General features: G+C 40.6%; 2 protein-coding genes across 12 annotated transcripts in view; both read left to right on the top strand.

The window, feature by feature from the left end:
* The first annotated feature begins 751 nt into the window (after window positions 1–751).
* Window positions 752–5,342, top strand: LOC309692670 (E3 ubiquitin-protein ligase TRIM39-like). The gene is made up of 2 exons (XM_082511383.1): window positions 752–861; window positions 2,762–5,342. The coding sequence occupies exon 2, from the start codon at window positions 2,764–2,766 to the stop codon at window positions 4,621–4,623; it is 1,860 nt and encodes a 619-aa protein (XP_082367509.1). The 5' UTR covers window positions 752–861; window positions 2,762–2,763; the 3' UTR covers window positions 4,624–5,342.
* Window positions 5,343–9,433: 4,091 nt separating this feature from the next.
* The window catches only part of LOC309692481 (ELKS/Rab6-interacting/CAST family member 1-like), a 152,280-nt gene continuing 147,503 nt past the window's right edge, over window positions 9,434–14,210 (top strand). For 4 of the 11 annotated variants that reach the window (XM_082511032.1, XM_082511036.1, XM_082511039.1 and 1 more), the window contains exon 1: window positions 9,435–9,719. The gene's annotated coding sequence lies outside the window, so the exon portion shown is untranslated. Of the gene's footprint in view, window positions 9,720–14,210 lie in introns of all 11 variants that reach the window. The other 7 variants (XM_082511037.1, XM_082511038.1, XM_082511040.1 and 4 more) reach the window with 4 other exon arrangements.

Consider the following 14,210-nt stretch of genomic DNA (forward strand, 5'->3'; position numbering starts at 1 on the left):
TGTTGGTCAGTTCAACAAGAATGCCTCTTTCATTTGACTGTACCCGTGCTAGGCATCCGGCATAAAATCTTTATCTTTGCCAAATAAAGCAGATGAAGGTGGTCAACTTGGCTCTGGCAATTTTGGCAGGTGCTACCGTTATTGAAATCTTCCCCTTCTGAATATCATTTTTTAATGCTGTTAGTTACAATGTAAATGTAGTCATGCTTTAAAATGTTTGTTTTTTAAAACCAAAATCATCCTGTGATTTATCTGTCTGCATGACTTCAACGATCCTGTCTATACTCCATATGGACACAACTACAAGATTTGTATCACAGAGTTCTGACACAGCAGTGATGTGACAAGTCTTCCCTCTGCAATTATCCCACTAGACAGGAAAGCCGGGCTTGAGAATGTAACATCAGAAAGAAAAGAATTAGAATAGACTAAATCCAGGGATGTGTAGGCACAGCACTGGTTTATCCCTGGAGTTCGGTTTATTTTTTATGCTTGAGTTACTCGTATGTCAGTGTTAGCTTAACAAAGAAAAACAAAACACACAAAACACACACACACACACACACACACACAAAACCCTTCAACACAAGGACTGGACTGAAAAACATTTTAAAACTATTGCTCAAGACCACTTTTAAAAAATTCCTAAGAAAGTCTGTCTCTTTAGAAGTAAAATATAAAGAAATTAGGGGTTGTTATGCAAAAATAAATAAATAAACAATTTTCTTTTTAAAAAAACCCAACCCTATTTCCTTCGGAGACTGCGCATTAACTGATGGATGATGAAATGGGAAATGAAACTGCACGCCTAATGTGAAAAAGCTGCATTTTGTTTTAAACCTCAACGCTACATTTGGGCAGGTAAGCTTTGACATTTTTTTAATCTTGTGTAATTTCTTTTAAAACACTCCGCAAAGATAGTTGAAACGCCGACGTGATACGGTCAAAACTGGGCGAGGTACGACGGCAGAAATGTGAACCCATCCCCGGACTTTGACGTTGTTTCCGCGTAGAGCTGAGCTCTTAGACGGTCTCTGATAAAGTTAGAAATATAGATTTCTTTTATGCTCGTCTTCTTTTTTTTGGCAACTAGTATAGTTAGGTCATGGTTGTGAACAAACGTCCACACAACGTCGTCTTTTCGACGTACACAGCCTCGTGTTAGCGATGTGCCAAACGCTAATCCGCAAAGTCAGTCAACTTCAACAAATCTCAGGGTTTTGTGGTTGTGCTTTATGAATGTGTGTGTGTGTGCAGTAAGTCACAAGCAGAACACTTTGCTAAAGCTAGTACGATAGGCAAAGAGCAGCAAACTTATTTTTTAAAAACTGTTTGTCTTTTAATAACATGTAACTTTGACTTTCCGGATCTCCACCATGGGATAAGTTCCGTATTTTGCCAGCATAGACTAGAATAGGTTGCTACTTGCCTTGATTTTGTTCTTAAAGTTTCAGTGGAGAAATAATGAATGTGCATATAAGCATATCTTACAACTTACAACATCTTTGTTTACTGGTTTTGACCCTATTTCTATTTATGTCTTACACATCAAGCTCTTTTTTCTTCCATGAATAACCTGTTTTAAGCAGAGATAATTCTCAAATGAAATATCAAAACAAAACAAACCACATTTACAATCTGATAATACCAGAAGTATCACTTATACATGCACTGGCCAATACATTAGTTACACATTACTGGGCTGGGTTAGCAGCAATGCTCAGGTAGGCTGTGGCGTTTAAATGATGCTCAGTTGGCATTAAGGTGCCCGAAGTGTGACAAGAAAATATCCCCCACACCATTATCCAGCCATCATCAGCCTGAGCTTGATGCAAGACAGCATGGATCCATGCCTTCATGTTGTATATACCAAGACACATCTTCCAATCTTCTGTTGTTCAATTTTGATGAGCATATGTGAATGGCAGCCCAGTTTCCCATTCTTTGTAAATGGGAGTAACGCCTAGTATGGTCTTCTGCTGCTGTAGCCCATCTGCTACAGGGTTCAAGATGCTCTTCCAAGTGCCTTGGCTGTGTAGCCACTGTATAGCATCAACAAGGAATTATCACCCAGAAAACTGGCTTCCTCAGGATATTTCGTCTTTTTCAGACCATTCTCTGTAAACCCTAGAGATGGTCGTGCAGGAAAATCTCAGCAAATCAGCTGTTTGTAAAATACTCAAACCAAACCTTCTGGTACAAACAACCATACCACATTCAAAGTCACTTAAATCACCTTTAATTTTCATTCTGATGCTCAGTTTGAACTTCAGCAGCTCATCTTGACCATGTTGATATGCTTAAATGCACTGAGCTTCCTCCATGTGATTGTCTGATCAGATATTTGCATTAATAAGCAGTTTGAACGGGTGTCCCTAATGAAGTGGCTGGTGAGTGTATGTAGCATATTGTAGTAATTCAGTAAATGTCTTAATTAAATTTTTTGGTTTTGGTTTTATATAAGACGGTGCTATAATGTTTAAAGTTACTACTAAAGTGTAGAAGAGCTGACCTGTTGATTTTTGTTTTTACAAATAAGGAATTTAACAAAAAACCCCAAATAATTATATGATATCCAGAATGTTGTTTTCAGTTGTGTTTTCACTAAAGTAAAATATTAGGTCAAACAGATTAATCTCAGCGTTGCTAGCCATATATATGTATAAGTTTTACCTTGAAAGACACTTTTTTATATACAATTTAATGTTTTGTCTGTTTGAAATTCTAAGTCGTCTTCATTCTTTGTTCGTTTGTTTTTTAGTCATGGCCTCAGCCAGCAGCTTGCTGTGTGAGGAACAGTTCCTCTGTTCAATCTGCCTTAACACATTTACTGATCCTGTCACTACTCCATGTGGACACAACTACTGCAAGACTTGTATCACAGAGTACTGGGACAGCAGTGATGTAACGCAATGTCCCCTCTGCAAGAAGAGGTTCCGCCGCAGACCTCAGCTTCAGGTCAACACAGAGTTCAGAGATATGATGGAGTGCTTCAACAGCATGAGAGTAAAGGATGGAGAGGTTCTTGCTAAACCGGGGGAGGTGCCCTGTGATGTCTGTATCGGACCAAAGCGAAAGGCCCACAAGACGTGCCTGGTGTGTTTGACCTCATATTGCCAGGCCGACCTGGAGCCTCATCAGAGAGTTGCAAGCCTAAAGAAGCACAAGCTGATCGACCCCGTATCAAACCTGAAGGGCAGGGTGTGTCAGAAGCATGACAAGATGTTGGAGCTCTTCTGCTGCACAGATCAGGTGTGTATTTGTTTCATGTGCTTGAAAGACGACCACGTGACACACGTAACCATCCCCTCCGAACGTGCTTTCAGAGAGGGGAAAGCCTGGCTTGAGAGCTTAACATCAGAAATGAAAGCAATGGAAAAGACCAAATCCAGTCATGTGAAGGAAGCCAAACGCTCGGCTCGGCAAAACAAGGACGAATCAGAACGAGAGGTAGCAGATATTGCTGTGGTTTTAGGAGCTCTGGTGGCCTCTCTGCTAAAAAACCAGGACGAGCTAATTAAGCTAATCCAAGAGAAGCACAAAGCAGTAGAAACACAAGCTGAAACCCACATAGCTCTGCTGGAAGAAGAAGTAGATGAGTTAAGAAGGGGGATAGCTGAACTGGAAGAGTTTTTACAGACAGAAGACCATCTCCATTTCCTGCACAGCTGCTCGTCCCTCCACTACGTTGCATTCAATAAGGACGTATTTAAACCTCTGTCCCACGGTGTGCCTCCTTTTACAGACAGCCTTTCTAAAATGAGTCAACAGATATATTTGGGGATGGTGAAGAAGTACAGTGCTCAGATAGAAAAGATACTCAGTAAAGAAGTGGGCATGCTTGTTTATGAGCTCAATTCGTCTGATGGCTGTGATGCTGCTGAACAGGCTGCTACAGCAGAACCACTAATGAGAGACAATTTTATTGAAGGAGAAGGGATATCAAGAGAATATGATTTTGAAGAGGAGTGGAGACCACCTCGGGACAAGCTAATGATGATCCAGCTGTGTAATTCGATGACTCTAACTTTTGATCCCCATGTAGCCCATCCAATACTCAAGGTGTACGAGGGTGGCAAAAAACTAACACTTAATATACGTTTACGGCCTTACTCTCCTCTTTTTGAGCGACCATTTTTAAATCAACCCTATGTCCTTGCGACTGAAGGATTCTCCTCAGGCAGATTCTACTATGAGGTTTGTGTCAGCAAGAGTAAAGTCTGGACTTTAGGAGTGGTCAAAGAGTCTGTGAACAAGCACATGGGTTTTCCTCCCACCCCCAAAGATGGAGCCTGGACATTAAGCGCACGGTACACTGGATGGGATGTGCAATATTTTGCCTGTGATTCCGAGATTCTTCTTTTGCATGTGAGACAGACACCCAAAACAGTTGGTGTGTTTGTCGATTACGAGAAAGGAGAGGTCTCGTTCTATGACGTGGATACCAGAACCCTGATGTACTCCTTCACAGGATGTACCTTCACTGAGAAACCATCAACATTAAAAGCTCTTCTGTATTATCTGCTTGGCTTTCGTTTAAGTAACAGGTGCAAGCTGTATCCTATTTTTGGAATCTTTCCGATAGGTAATAATTTTGCCAACCAAATATCCATCACAACTTAACTGTGGACCTCACAACTTAAAGTGCCACGTGTCATTAAGTTGTTATCACTGAGGAAGAGGCTACGTGCTTTTGAATACATAGTGCTAAACATGTTCTGAAGCCAAGACCTCATAACAATTTAGAAGCAGCAGACGTAGTAGTATGACATAGTAACGGAGGACGGATTCATGTACAAAGTAGTTATAAACATAAATGGTTGCATTACCTGTATTTAGCCAGTAGGTAGCACCATTGTTTAGCCATTGTGCTGATGTGCTGCCTTACAAATAAAGGGCCTTGAGGGTGGCATCATGGGAAATTAACTGCATTTATAGTCAAAAATGCTTATATACATATTTTATGCACATGTTAGTTTTGGACTCATTGTCTACAATTTTGCTTTTGACATCACTGACTGTCAACATTTTTACTGTCTTGTGTAATTCAGTCAACAATATTACTTTTCTTTCAACTTATCATCAGTGCATCCAAAAGCAGAGCTGAAGGTTCTGAGTTTTCTGTACAGAGTTTACATGTTCTTCCAGTGAGTGTGTGGGTTTCCCGATGGACTGACGACCTCTCTGAAGTATAACCTCTCCCTTTACAGCTGAGAGCATTTATGAAAATGACTAGATGGATTTACAAAATGCCAAAAACCATCATCTGACGACAAGCTGGGTTTTTGGGGGGGTTTTTGTATGTTGTATTATACTGCTATTAAAAATCTATTTCTTAGAAATTTCTTCTGGACCTTTTTTTTTCTGTAACTTCAGATTATATTCACCTATGCCTTGTTTATGAATGCCCAACACATGGAGAATGTTAAAAAAAAAACTTTAAAAATGCTCACAGTTGAAGTTTGCAAACACAGTTTACAAAACCGTGTTGGTCCACCTCTCTCAGGGGGAACTTTAGCCAGCAGACTATTTATACCTTAGTTGTCTGACTGACTGGCGCCGAGGGAACTGGGACACTGTAAATGTGTGTCTGTGTGCATGCGTACTTACTTAGCATCTAGTTGGAAATATTTCTTTAGGATCAGGTGTTAATAGTGCATTAGAGAGACAGATAATGCAATACACTGACTGGTCACCTTTTGCCTGCAGAACTGACTTAATTCTTGGTGGCATACATTCAAAAAGGCGCTGGAAACTTTAATCGGAGGTTTTGGTCCATATTCTGACCCTAACATGTGAGTGTCAGAGCAGAAATCAAGATGCCGAGCTGACAGTAGTGGCAAACAGTGTGGCCTTCTGCTGCCTTAGCCCATCTTCTTCAAGCATTCGGAGATGCTCTTCTGCACACCTTTTTTGTAATGTTAGCCTGAAGCAATCTGGCCATTGTCATTTGACCTCCAGCATTTACAAGGCATTTTTACCTAAATGACTTCTGCTCTCTTGATATTTTCTCCTTTTTGAACCAATCTCTGAAAACCTTAAAGATTGTTGTGTTTAAAAATTTCTAGTAGATCAACAGTTTGTGAAATACTTCCACAACCATGCCACATTCAAAGTCGCTTAAATCACTTGTCTTCCTGATTCTTAGTTTGAACTTTGTCTAAAAGCCTCAATGATTTGCTGCCAATGTGATTGACTGATTAGATATTTGAATTAGCAAGCAGTTGAACTGGTGCATCTAACGAAGTGGCCAGTGAATGTAGAGCAAGAAGATGAGGATAACCTTATGGGAAATCTGCAAACATACTGTATGCATGCTGTATTCCAGTCATTTACTCATCAAGCAGCTAGCTCCAGGAGTGCCATAAATCTGAAGTATAACTTACGAGCATCACACTAAAAAGCTGACAGGCCCATTCAGTAAAAGCACAGAAATAAATTAGTAAAATTGATCTTACTACAAATCAAATGTGCTGACTGTCATATGGTATGGAATAAAGAATAACGCAAGACCGACGTAGCTACATTTTTTTGTTGAGAATTTTTGTCACGGCGTGGTGCGCCGGTGTGTTTTTTGAAACAGGACCCAAAAGCAGATGTGGACGAGGTGTTGCAGGTTTAAACAGAAAGCGATCCTTTATTTGGATGATTGCAGGGGTTAAACAAGGAACCCTAAGCAAACTAAATAACACTAAGAAACAAATACTATGAAGTTCTATGACTATGGTGGGGATAACAGACGCCCCGACAATGACATTCAGAAAACAGAGGACTTAAATACACACATGAGGTGATCAGGGGAAGTGGAGACACATGAGGAAACAGCTGACTAGGATAAACATAATGATGCACAGGCAAGAGTAAAACTAACCACATGAACAAAGAACACAAGACCCTTTTCAAAATAAAACAGGAAACATGCAGACTTAGACACGACAACACAACTTAACAGGCCTAACACACATAACAGACTAGACAAGGAACCAAACATAACCACACATGACGCATGAACCAGGGAAACTTAGTACAGGGGAGATGACATAACTAAGAAACAGGACTACACAGTAATCTAGAAATTAACTAGGTGAACTAAGCTAAGGCACAAATAAATACAAAAGATACATAAACTCAAACACTGGGTCGCTCGACCCAGGACCATGACAATTTTGTTAAAACATAAAAATACTGTAGACTTTTATGATGAATCTGGCTATTACTGATCTAAAGAAACTAAGGTTTTCATCCAAACGGCCTTCTCACATTCAAGTTAAAATAGTACTCATCCTCAAATCCATCATCTGATAAAATCAATAAAGATCCATTAGTGTGGAGGAAGAAAATCACATAGCCAAAGGTTTACTTTATAAATCCTCTGTGACTGATAGGATAAAGGTTAACTTTACTGGTATTGCCTTCCTTCAGATAAATCCTTGTGCCGTCCTTTTAATGGCCGAGCTTTTTTTCTCATCTTAATATAGATTATTTATGTTTTGGGATGTTTTTTTACCTGCAGAAAAGAACATCAATACAGGGCAGCATCTAATAACATTAGTTACATTTGTGTTTTACAAGTCAGAGGGGCTATTTGTTCTGTCAACAAAAGAACAGGTGATCACCTTGAGTCAGTGTATTAGGTAGTTAACTAATCATACCACATTTATTTTTAAGTCACATTAAACACCTGTACGGACAAATAACATATAAAATTTTGCTTTACTGTTTTTTAAGAGTAAGTAAGTTCACATGGACAGAAGATAAATTAAAGGACAAGCCTGAACCCTTGACCACTACAACAACAGGATCTGGTGGCTCTGTTGGCATGGTTTGCTGCCATCGAGAGAAGAGTGAGTGTAAATTAACACTGCTGATTTGTTGAGGATGATTATGATATGACTCATGCGCTACGGCCTTCACAGTCACCAGATCTCACTCCAGTTGAACACTTATATGAAATTCTGGACTAACGTGTTAGACCGCACTTTCCACCAGCATCATGAAAACATGAATCAGGGGAATATTTTTGGGAGAAACACATTTCCAAAAGGTTTGGACAGGGACATGTTTACCACTATGCAGCATCCCCCCTTTATTTTACAACAGTCTTTAAACATCTGGGAAAATCTGAGAGATCAGCTGCTGGACTGTTGGGAGAGCACCGTTGTCCCATTGTTGTCTGATATATGATTCTAAATGCTCAGCAGTCCTTCTTTGTCATATTTTTTTAATGTTTTGTTTCATGATATGTCAAATGTGTCCTACAGGCAGGCCAGCTCAGCACCCAAACTCTTCTAGCGTGAACTATTCAACCATCTATCACAAAATAGATGCAGTATGTGGTTTAGGTTTCATCACTGATGGTGTCTTTCCAAAAGTGCAAGCTGACAGTTCACCCTCCTACCATCATCCTTTTAAACGAGCTTTGGCCCGGGGAGATCCACACCACCGCTGGCTGAAAAGTGTCCCAGTCCATGATAGTAGGTCGTTTACAGGTTGCTGTAGACACTCACTGTTGCACTTCTCTCGTTACCTCCTCTGTATTTGTTGATTACAATTTGAACCAAAAAATTTAAGTTTGGATTCATCATCCCGTAATTTTCAGTCCATTTCTTGTGTATTTTGGCATACCTCATCCTTTTCTCCTTGTTTTTCCCTTTTTTAATATTTCTTAAGGAGAAATCTGCTGTAGAATTTTTATTAGGCCTGAAACTTCTTTTGTCTGCCACACAGTTTGCTTGATTTTTTTAAGGATCTCAAATTTTTGGGTAATAGCTTTTTGGGACTAGCCTTGTTGGCACAAAAATAAATAAATAAATTTTATGCAAGCTAAACAAGTGGTAGACATACCACTGGTTCATCCCTTGAGTTAGGTGGCTTTTTTATGTTTTTATGCTTACCACTGACCTTATTAGGTCTAAAAAAGAAAGGAAAAGAAAACAAAATTCCTGTGACTATGATTAGGTAAAGGGATTGGACTAAAAATGAGTGAAAATGGAGCCAATGTCCAAAGAAAAACTTTGACCTTCAGAAGCCTGGAGTACTATTGCTCAAGGCCACTCTTTAAGAAATAATAAAAACAATAAGTCTGGCTCCTTGGAAACAGAATATATAGAAATGAGGGGTGGCTCAAGACTTTTGCACAGCAGTGTATGGATGACAGAACTAAAGGAAACCACAATAGGTTCATAGGATCAAACCCAATTTCTATTTGTCGGCAAATTCGGGAAATATAGTATTCTCAGGTATATTTAAATGAAAAAGCAGCGATTTAAAAAAAAAAAAGTGACACATCACCACGTGATAAATGGATAATAATCATGAGGTGTTTTGTCATTGCGACTTTTAATGAGGATGGTTTGACGTGCACGAGGGAGAGGGAGGGAGAGCGGGATGGAGAGGTGGAAAGGGGAGGGGGCGGGGTACGTGTCGGAGGCGCGCGCTCCACCGTCGTGACGTCACGGGAGCGCCCGAGCAGAGCGGTGGGGAAGCCACCAGTGGTAGAGCTGGCAAAGACGGAAAAGAGGGAAAGATAGAGGAGATAGACAAGAGACGGAGAGGAAACGGGAACACAGCCCGAGACAGAGCGTTTCACCGTCCGCCACCACACGCCACTTTAACCCCTGACAGCAGCAGAATAACTGAAGAGTGTATGTGACTGGCTTTTTTTCCCCCTTCTCTTTTCTTATTTCACAACCGAGGGCAGGGACGTTAACACAGCCGCAGTGAGTACTGGAAGTTCCTTGCCACTCTTGAGTGTGTGCGTATGTACACACATGCATGCTTTATAACACAGGCCTTTGTGTATCTCTGTGTTTATTTGTTGTGTGTGTGTGTGTGTGTGTTGTAGTCATATTGGCCACTTATTGGGTCAACCCCACATGTGTGGTGTCTTTCTGCGTGTGTGTGTTTGTTTGGATTTGAGAAATAACAGGAACACGGGCACTAACATAATTAAATAATTAATATTTGATGGTCTCCTTTAAGCGAAGCAGCAGCAGAGGCGGCAGCAGTTTTGGGTCAGCTGGGTCTCCGTGCGTGCTTGACTGTCATTGTGGTACAACGACAGTGTGAGCTCCCCCCCCCCCCCCCCCCGCTTTTTTATTGTTCAGTAAAGCAGTTGTAGCTGTGCAGCCTGTAGACTTACAACACTACGTCTTGTATTGTACCTCCAAATGCGATTATCAGTCTGCTCGGCGTGTTGCAGGCGGCAGATGAAGCTGACAGCCCTTCTCAAATCCACGCTATGTGGCTATAATATTTCTGTAACATCACAGCGCCCATTTACTGACATTACTGTCTCGGGTTTATCTCATGTGGTATCGCTGATACGCCCTGGGGCACTTGAAGTGTAGGAAGTCGATCGCTTGAGTTAGTGTTTCGTCTCTTCCCCATAATAATCCCGTGGAGACTTTTTTTTTTAGTTGTGTTGCAATATTTCCAACAGGATGCTTCAGCTCTTTGTCAGCTGACAGATTGCACGCACTGATTTTGCAAAACCAGTGACAACAGCATCTTTGCAAACTTTAGCAAAAACATAGATTTGATATGATCGTGTTGATAAAGACAGGACGGTGGGTGGTGGTGGGGAGTGGGGGACGCTCACAGCTCCATTTCTTTGCACCGCCCCTTCTCCGGGAACATCCACTCAGGGAACTGAGCTGCTTCCTTCCATTGAGTTTATTGTAAACACTGGACATTTTTAAAAGCCCAGGCTCCACACACCTTAGTCTGACGAGGCCTTGATGTCATTCTAGCACTCCCTTCTTAGAGTTAGGTTTAGTAGCAATACTAATATGTTTTCTTTTAGCTTAGCATGGCCTGGCTGCAAACTTTTGACACCGACTGAACAATTTCCACACCCCTTAACAGTGTCTCGGTCTCCCTACATCAAAGGTAAAAAAAAAAAAGGGTTTGTCTTGAGGGCCTGAGGCTTTGCAGCAACACCAGCATGTGACACAGAAAGCAGCTCTTCTTATCACAGACTTTGCTTTTACCTTAAGACCGTATAATCTTTGGTGGTTTGTTTGTTTTTTTAATCACTCTGGCAGGGTGAGGCTGTTCCTAGATGGGAAGATGGGTCACCCTCTCCTCTCGCTTTTACTCTTGTTTAGCCTGGCAAGCTGATGATCACATTCTTCTTTAAAGGAGAGCCTGGGGGAGTTGCACGCTCACTTTCTCTTCCATTACACACTCCCAAATTAGTTTTGTTCTTCCCTGGCTTGCGTTAATTGTCTCATCGGTACATTTTCCATATTTGTTATGTAGGCAGAAGCCAAGATTAGATAAGCGCGGTGTGTTGCTGCGTCCGTATGACATCAGTGTATATTTTTTGTGCACGATGTGGATGTGTGTGCTTGTGTACGAGTTATAGTGCATGTATGCATGTATGTTTGCCCAGCCCGCATCTTAGATTAATTTCCTGTGGTACACAATAGCCTGGAGCTGATTGTATCTGTCCCTTATCAGTTTTGGGCTTTCCAGTGACTAAGCCATATTATATGTGTTACAAATAGGACCAGTGGCACGGACCAAAGTTGCAAATTTTATATCTGTATCATGCCAAGATATCTACTGCCTAACACTGAATTCACTGTTTACATAAAGGCCTCTTTCAAGGCATTTCAGAAAATAATCTATAGCTGATCCTAAATAGACTGTCTGAAGTGATAAAGGTGGGCTTTTTTTTTTTTTTACTAAAATCACACAGAAAAGTGTTACAGGTGTTAAAAATATGTTTAAATGCATTAATCAGTATGGATGATGGTTTCTTTTTGTGGCATCAAGTCAGATATCCCTAATAATGCATTGCTTAAATACAAACAGCATCATGGGATTAGCTATGAAGTGCACAGTTGTCATAAATGAACCCCAGTAATCTTAAATACATTGTGATGTAGTGAGCAACAATACTGGGAGTGACCTTTGGCCTAAATCTATCAAGCTGCTCAAATAGAAAATGGACTTGTGTGAAAGATAAAAGCTATTATCCTTCACCTGGGTTAGGGTTAGGGTTAACCCTTACCTGCAAACCATTTAAAAAAAGCTTTTAGTCTGACTTGCGTGAGTCCTAGGTGCCTTCTTGGTAAGGTGTTTCAAGTTTGTTCAACTGTGATGCACACCAGAGGGAAGACCCTCTGGTGTGCATAGACTGGCACTGTCATAACCTGGATGGACCCAGATAAGCAGCAGAAAATGTATGTATGGATGGATAAATTAGAGCTATAGTGTCATTACAGCACTTGTAGCTTAAAAATGAGAGTAACCACTAAGCCACAAAGGTTGGATAAATGTTGGATAAATCAAAATGTGAGTCAAAATGTGCGCAAACGTAACTACTCTTGAAAAAGAGCAGTCGGCTTTTCAAAGGAGTAATCCTGTTGCAGGTTTAAAAAAACCCTAGTGAACAGCCGGCATCTCTTTAAATCTTGCGTTCGGAAACGAGTACGTCTCTCCCCTTCAGCGGGGCTGTCGAGATGACTTTCAGTGTGATGTGTAACCCCGGACAGCACCAGTGAGTCCTTTCCAGCCACATCAAATCACAACGAGCCTGACAGGAACAGAGAGTAATGGAGAAATAGTAATATTCAACATGAACATAATGTGTTTTTATGAGCCCCAGTCCTCAGGCGGGAGTCGAACTTTGTCAAAATTGTCTCCCACACTGAAATACCAGCCGGCTAAGTATAGGTTGAGTGGTGTGTGTGTTTTTGTGTCGCACTGTGCGGTGTGACGGACGGATGTGTGGTTGCCACATAAATAGAACATGCTGAACACCTTCAGGAATGCTGATGGTAAAAGAGAGAGGCAGTGAGAGGAAGCGAAAGCATCAGGGAGACAAGGGAGAGTCAGAGAGGGAAAGGAGGCATTATAGGAATGAGTGTGATGAGAGAAAACAAGACATTCAAGTCTAGGTATTCTAACCAAGCACCATCTGCCGCTCATATTAGGTAACAAAATCAAAAAAGCCTTCTTTCTCGACCAGATTTTCTGTTTGAGCCATCTAGGATGTCTGCCTGGTCCTATCACAAACTCTGCATTTGTATCTGCATCATTAGAGCTAATTAAAACTACTATAATCAATAGTCTTTTTTTATCTTGGCTGAAGATTACATGACTGCTTCTATGTGTTTAAGATAATCAGCTGAGCTGCAGAGCTTTGTATCACATTATAGGTAGTTTTGATTTTACAGCATACATTTTTATCCACTCATAGCACTGTTTTCAGCTGCAGCAGGGAGCTGTTTATTAGCATAAAATCTCTAAAAACCCAGCTCAACACTACTTACCAGTCACTAACTGCTAGACAGCAATGCTAGTAATTATATGGTAAATACCCTGGAGCCTTTAGCATCTAAAAACCCTTCTGTTTCCATCAGAAACTGGTGTAAAACAGCCAGAAATAGTGAGGATTGGATATGTATTTATTAGCTAGGGAAAAGTAAAATTTTGATATGAAGTATAACATTGTTCTGTAGGTCCTACATATCTTGTTGTCTCCTAACAAGTTAACTTTAGTGAAGTGTAGTTATACTGTTATTGTATAGAAAGCTTCTTTTTTTTTTTTTTTTACTGAAAATGCCCAAAAGTTATTTATTTGTCTGGGATTAGATTTTGACTTACACATTGATCTGTGGTTATTTTGTAATACAAAAATAACTGGGGGTTTTCCACTCTCAATGTACATAATGGATGTCTACACTCAAAATTTAAGTGCTTGCCGTTCAACCATAAATACTTCTATGATTGTTATAGTTTCAGCATCTAAGGGTGCACGAAATTGTTACCGGATTATCAGGTCAGAGCAAATCTTTGGGGAGCCTTTCCATTTTTGTTAAAGGCCTGAAAATCTCTCAGTGAGCTCCTGACAACCAAGGTCACTGGTTGGCAAGTGGTCACCGGGAGCTGCTTTGGTTGCTATCAAATTGCCATACTCATTCGTAGTATCGTGTATGGAAGACATCTTTTTTGGATGTACAATTTTGGTCCACTGAAGGGGTTGTTTTGTTTCTTTTTTTCTACGTCTAATGAACGTCTAGTGTTGATGTCCGTAGGAACTCTAAGTACGGGTTATTTATAATCCAAATGCGCTCATTGTGGACGTCTTTTCAATGTCAAACCTAGACTCATTTTAGATGTAGTTTTTATGATGCTTCTATAGGCTCTGTTGTCCAATATTTCCAGAAGGTGGAGGACACGTTTTCTTTACAGAAACA

The sequence above is a fragment of the Aulonocara stuartgranti genome, assembly GCF_965226115.1.
Source record: "Aulonocara stuartgranti genome assembly, chromosome: 17".
Taxonomy (NCBI): Eukaryota; Metazoa; Chordata; class Actinopteri; order Cichliformes; family Cichlidae; genus Aulonocara; species Aulonocara stuartgranti.

Coding starts and splice junctions, on each gene's coding strand:
- LOC309692670 (XM_082511383.1), top strand. CDS start 2,764: ATGGCCTCAGCCAGCAGCTTGCTGTGTGAGGAACAGTTCCTCTGTTCA.